The sequence below is a fragment of the Lygodium microphyllum genome, chromosome 13 (genome assembly GCF_053477565.2).
Source record: "Lygodium microphyllum isolate KBCC chromosome 13, Lygodium_microphyllum_v1.1.10, whole genome shotgun sequence".
Classification (NCBI taxonomy): Eukaryota; Viridiplantae; Streptophyta; class Polypodiopsida; order Schizaeales; family Lygodiaceae; genus Lygodium; species Lygodium microphyllum.
Window position 1 is genome coordinate 64,714,940 of NC_141147.1, and position 6,688 is coordinate 64,721,627.

The window sequence follows — 6,688 nt, forward strand, 5'->3', positions numbered from 1 at the left end:
AAACTCACATGGATGGGATTTTGCTGACATTGGGGGTGCAATGTGATGATTGGGGATGCACTTCCCTAAGCATGATCTAATGACTACCCAGTTAGGCACTTAATATGATTGCAATTCAGGTGCTGCGAGTGTGCACTGATACCATGGAGTACAACCGCAACTAGAATGCTGCAACTTTTGCAATGATGCCATCAAAGTGTATCCTAGTAGAATGGTAGTAAGGTGTAGTCTGTGCAAAATCTAGCTTCATCCTGCTAATCGTCTAATCACAGGACAGATTTAACTTAGAATAGTGCAATTTTTTATTTGTGAAGGAAGGCAAAATATGAACAATCGAAAGTAACATAATGAAGAGAGAAACCCAGTGTTTGACTACGAATATCCTACTAGTTTGGGGAAGAAGGATGATGCCCAGCGCAGCCCAGGTCCCATAAGGTTGCTAGTAAGTTGGCAGTGCTCTGGCAAAGTGATGTCAATACTTTACGAAGTTATACGTATTATCTAATCTCTCCTTTCGCATTTGTTTAAAATCATAAGTAGGAACAAAGCATGTTGAAGTTGAGGGGGAAAAGGAAGAGACAGAGAAAGAGAGAGCTGAATGGTTTAAAAGCTTGGCCCGAAAATCTGGTTCTGTAAGAACACTTTTTGAGATTTACAACGTCAAAAGGAATTTCAAAATTCCAACAGATGAAAAATTCACCAAATTTCCATGAAGAAAATTTTGAACTTTACATTACTCAACGTAGTTTCTGTCCTTGATTTAATAAATTAGGGGCTGACCTCTTGATTCTTGGTGAGAAGCTAACTTGATGAGAAGCTAATGGGCAAAACCATATTTGAGAACAAGCTAAGGCTGGTTAAACACCAAGCCGTGCGCGCCCAGTGCCAAGGGCCAAAGGTACTACCTGATCTCTCAAACACCTGTGAGAAGTTCACACCAGAAGCCCTTTGGAGTTATTGCATGGTGCTTTTACTTTTACTACTAGGAGGCCTAAACCTTAGGAAATGATAGCATGGATTCTTTCAACCAAAGATACCCCCCTTTACTTCTCTTTAATACAACTTTTAACACTTTCCACGGAAAAAAAGGCACTCTAGAGTTTGAATGAATTTCCTCTATTGTTCAATAGGTCATATTCATGTTTCCTTGTCTATTTTGCAGGCATGGGTCGTAATTTGTTATATCAAATAATAGCTTTTGCTTGTGGGGTTTGTAGGCATGGATTTCCTATTGGGATTTCCTTGCTTAGTTATATTAGGACATGATGGGGATTCTGTTCCTGGTCCATTCTTTTATCATGGTAGACATCCAAGATCTTAGCATGTCCCATCATATTACCACATTGTTGGACTGGTTCAAAACTCCCTTGTCAATCAAATGGTTTTATATCTGCTAAAGTAGATGGGTCAATAAAGTTGGGGGCCCCCAGTTGTAGCAATTTTGTATGGCGACTACAAGGGCCAGTTATGTAGCACAAATGTTTGCCTTCTGTTATGTGTGATTGGCAAACAGGAGTTCACACCCCGCAACCTTTCTAGTGCTTGCTTATTTCTTTTCCTCCACACCCAATACCATCACTTTTGCAGGCCTTTTTTGCACACACATCTGCTTGGCAGGTTCAATTTGTGATGATGGAGAAAATTATCAATTGACTTCAAATGTCTTTTAGCGGTGCTTTGATAGCTTCAATTTGACGTTTTCATTAAAAATTTACGGAAGCAGCTAGGACCAATTTGCATAGCTGGGCACTAGCCCCTTACACTTCTAATATTTTCTTTCGTGAACACTGATTGAACAATTCCAACTTTCTCTTTGCATGCACTCCAAAGAAGACAGGAGCAGCATTCTCACCCATCATTCAGTTCAAACTACTGTTGCCACCATGGAAGTTAAGAGCCCAATTAGAGACAAGGGCCATATTGCATGCACTGGCCCTGAACTGTCATCCCATTGACATTTCTTACCGTTTTTGCCACCACGGGAGTTTAGACCCCCAATTAGAGACAAGGGCCATTTTGCATGCACTGCCCCTGAACTGTCATCCCATTAACATTTCTTACCGAGTGCTTCACTTAATAACTCATGTAAACTTCATCACTGTCGTGCTGAAACAAAATGAACAGACGCTGAGAAAACTTCAAAAGATGCTGAAACAAACGCCATGTATTGACAATGGTTACTTTTAGCATCTAACCAAATGATACCTAATGGTAAAAACCAAACCACACACACACATGCATGCACACAAGAGAAACAAGGGTACCTGAGGACATCCAATAATGACAATGTCTAGCAAGGACAAACTTTTGACATTTAAGAAATGAAGAACAAAATATGGCCAAAGCCCTTCAAACCAAATTTTGAGGCAAGATGCAAATAAATAATTTCAACAAAGGTATTCACCAGAAGCTGGACAGATTGGCCAAGTATGTCATGGACAGCAGGAAGCCTTTAAACAAGCCCAAAATTTTTTGGGGTATGGCATAAATCTTTCATCTGTGGAATCACTAATATTTCATCCTATTGGAAAAACATCTAGCAAGTGACTGCACACCATGTGACATTAGAAAGACCACCAAAAGGCTTCAGATATACAAAACTAGCACATACCGCATGTATTCTCTTGTTTTCCAAAGAGTACATTGTAGTCAATATGTTACAATCTCAAACACCAACATAAGAGTGTGCGCACCCCTCATTTTTTCTACATGTCTAGCAGGGCAGCTACAAGCTACATGCTTCACCAAAGCATTAACAGCAAATCAGCTTTCACGAGTGAACAAAGCCCAAAAAAGAATCCAGCCTAACATCTGGATAAACGGGTGTGAATCAAAACCACAGGATCCAGACCCAAGCATGATGATCACGGCTGAGATCACTTAGACGGTTGCATCAATACGGGGCTCAAACCACAATCCACTTCGCAACGTTTCTTTGTCCTTCATCTTGTACCTTGTCAGAGGACTTCTTGGCAATTGCCGGTAAAACCTAAGCCTGGGACTAAACTGCTTATTTCCCTCTGCATGTGAGAGGTACACATGCACTCCAGTATCTGACATATCCAAGCATAAAGATGAAAAGCGACCTGAACATATGACCTTGCCTGAAGCTTCGTTGCAAGTTTTCCAGCACCTGGAAACTGCATCAAACTTGTCAATAATGACTGATTCCAAGGATTGCAGCAGTGTGACCATAAGAACCTGCCCTTTCCTGCCACAAATATAAGATTCCCCTGAGATGCCAGATTCAAATCTGACTCTTGGCAAGTTAAAACGGGGCAGGACAGGCTGTAAAAATGGTGGTGGAAGCAGCAATCTTGAACTGCAAGGTATCGGAAATCTACTCCAGCTTCCTGTATCAAGATCATACAGCTCCATTTTTCGACTGGCAGTGAGACAATATAGAAGCCCTCCTGTTATTGTAGCATCCCTAAGCCCACCGTGTTCCAACTCTGCAGGAACACCCTGTGTCTCCCTCCAATTTCCAATCCTAGAATCGAATACACATACTGACGAGCCATTGGTATCAGAACCACCTCCAAGGAACAAAGCAATTACTCGGTAGTGATTTGAATTCCTGTCGACATCGACCAGAAAATGGCTAGGCCGGATGGGAAGAGTTGGCAACCTTCGCCACTGTCTTGTCAAAGGATTACAAATAAAAAGAGTGCAACCAGCCCCGGTGATGGAGCTCAAGCATACGAGGCCTCCATTAGAGGCTACAATGGTGGCATTCTCTGGCAGGAAGAAGAAATTCACATGAAACCATTGGCACCCTTCGAGGTCGTAGGCCCAGGCTTGGTTGTACATGTGCTGTTGAAATTCAAGAAGCCATGGCATCCTCGCTGGCCGCAGTTTGCACATGGAGAGAAACAGCGGGGACCATATGATGGATCGCCATCTGCGACATACACCGCGTGCCATGGAGACGCTGGAGTAGGGAAGGAGGGCCAGAATCCTTGCAATCAGCTCATCAGGGACGAAATCCAGGGAATTGGCGGCGGACATGGCGGAGGAGACGCCGCTGCGCACTCTGCTTTCGTTGATGCAGAGCTTGGAGGAAGAATCCATGGCCACGGAAAAGCCTAAATTGAGCGAGCTGTGAGCTGTGACCTGTTGTGCGATACCTGATGAGAAGACTGTGCTGCGATCTTGGCTATGGAGTGGGGATTGATGCGGGTCTCCTACTACCACAAATTCCCGGCTGAAGGACCCTGTGCCCTTATGAGGGCAATTAGGAGAGACGGTTTGTGCGCTCCAGAAAAAGATATTTTGGGTGAATTAGGGTTTCGAGAGAGGACGTAGGATACTGCAGTGGCGTTCTAACGTTCGTGTATGTATTATGAGCATTTTATTATGGACGTTCCGCAGAAGAAGCAAAGGATAATTTCCCCGACGCCTTTCAAAAAAAAAAAAAAAAAGGGTTTTAATTTTCGCAAAACCATAAACAAGCTATGGTAGGGTAAATTGTGGTGTCATGGCTATTTTAGGCGTCAATTGTGGAGCAAGGCAATTATAAAACCATAAATTAACTATGGTAGGGTGTAACCGCAACACTAATAGATCAACCCCAGAAGCAAATTGGGCATACCCCCCCCCCCCCCCCCCCCCCCCCTCTGCCAATTCAAGGTCGCTTCTTCACTAGCATTCGCTCACTTTTGGAACTTATGAACCAATGGTAGCATGGCTTGTTTTGCTGCGATTGGTTTCTTCTGGCAATCTTCTTCTCCCTCAGATGTGATCTCCCTCTAACACACTTGACCAAGGGAGCAACGATCAAGATATCTAATTAGCTATAAAAAATTGCTAGAGAGAAAACCAATGACTTTTTCCATTTGTATTGGCAAGATGTCATGTTTTGACAGGTTGCTGTAGTCCAAATGTGCAAAATTTCATGGTGACCTTGTACTAGCACCTCTACCCTAAAGTGGACCTCTATCCTGAGCTTACTTTAAAGGTTTTATAAGTTATATGGGCTTGCATTACTCACTATAGGTAGTCCATGGTACTTAGCCCAGGTATGTCCATGTCAATGCAAAAGATCTTGAATATGGACAAAGGCTTGGTTATTTGCTATATCTCGCAGATATACATTTTGCCCATTTTACAAAGACAATCGATGTGATATGCTCTTAATTGTGCTTCTGTTTGCGTCAATGAAGCTTTTTGCAAGCACATTTTCCATTCTTCATCAATTTCCAACAAACCCTTTGCCATGCAAGCCTCCTTAAATGTAGATTATAACACATTGTCAACCATACACAATGCTTCAAATGAAGTACACTCCCTACATACAGTGAGGAGTACACGCAAGTAATCTCTTTCTCCACATGTAGAAGCAACAAAATATATCATGCCACATGTATTTTCTTACTTTCTTTTTATCCACTTTTTGTTGTGCTTTCCAAACCCAGTACATTAGAAAGTCTTGATATAGAGTGGTGTTAGCCTTAATATGTAAGAGATTGCAAAAGTAAACCACTTAGTGAGAGTTGTTTTTTGAGCATTCTCATTTTGGACCACATTGTGAATACTATCAAAGTCACAAAAAAGCAACATTATTTTCTCTAAGTAAATGTAGTTGCATTCGATGAATATTAGGTTTCTTATTGGTCGTGAAGTTTATATTCAAATATTTCCCAACATGCTTCAACAGGCACAGATTGTGCCTCTAACTAGCTCTCAAATTTGACAATATTCTATTGGCCATTTCTGTTGGATGTGGAACGATGCACAATTGTGAATCTAATAGTCACATGATCATGGCCCTTATAAATATGCTTATACAAATAATTTAATGCTGCAATTGTGGAGCATACCTCTACATTTATATGAGCATTGTACTTGGAACTCAAATAAGGACTATAAGGCACAACCCATTGATTGTCCAAGATATTATCCTTGGCATTATGCTTTTTTACTTCATCTCGATGTCTATATAAAGGATAACCAGTGTTACCAACTATAATTGTATGCTAAAACTTTTTTGGATACCACTTTGTGCATTGGCCATCCCTCATGCAAGGACTTTTTCCATTGAACACTCCACATGGACAATGTATGTTGCATTTAGTGATGAACTCATACAAAGATGGAAAATTTTCTTTATTTGGAAGCTTGGTACACACCAATCTATCGTAATGTTGTGGTTGTTGCAATGGCTTAAAATATCGTTCCAATATCAATAGTGTGTGCAAATGAGGTAAACACCTCTTCTAAAATTTTGTAACAAATACATATTTGGCAACCTTACCAAAAAGTACATTTTTCACTCTCAATTTTATCATATCCTTATGTTTCTCATGGAAAACTCGTGCAGTCAAATTTGGTCCGTCATAAGCAAATTGCTTAGGCAACAAAGCATCTATAATTTCTTGCCACTTAGGATTACATGTCATGGCAATAAATAAATCAAGCTTTCCTTTGTTGCACAAAATTGCCATATTATCCTGATGCAATTAGTACATGAATCTAGGTCCTCCCATAAAAGACGATGGCAATAGTATTCTCTTCCCCATAGTAACTCTAGCAATATTGGTCTCAGTTGCATCAAGTGTGTTTACCATATATGCCAGCCCTTTGTATATTTTAGTTCACAAAGTTGTCTGAGGACCACAATACTAAGCTAATCGACATTGCTCAATACTATAATAAGCATCAACAATATACTATTGCAGTAAGTGGCCAC

General features: G+C 41.0%; 1 protein-coding gene across 1 annotated transcript; it reads right to left on the bottom strand.

Moving 5' to 3' along the window:
* Positions 1-2,593: 2,593 nt before the first annotated feature.
* Positions 2,594-4,326, bottom strand: LOC148026713 (F-box/kelch-repeat protein At5g15710-like). The gene has a single exon (XM_087691197.1). The coding sequence runs from the start codon at positions 4,069-4,071 to the stop codon at positions 2,881-2,883; it is 1,191 nt and encodes a 396-aa protein (XP_087547323.1). The 5' UTR covers positions 4,072-4,326; the 3' UTR covers positions 2,594-2,880.
* Positions 4,327-6,688: the final 2,362 nt, after the last annotated feature.

What these genes read in the sequence shown, in the direction of transcription:
- LOC148026713 (XM_087691197.1), bottom strand. Translation starts at nt 4,071, where the DNA reads ATGGATTCTTCCTCCAAGCTCTGCATCAACGAAAGCAGAGTGCGCAGC.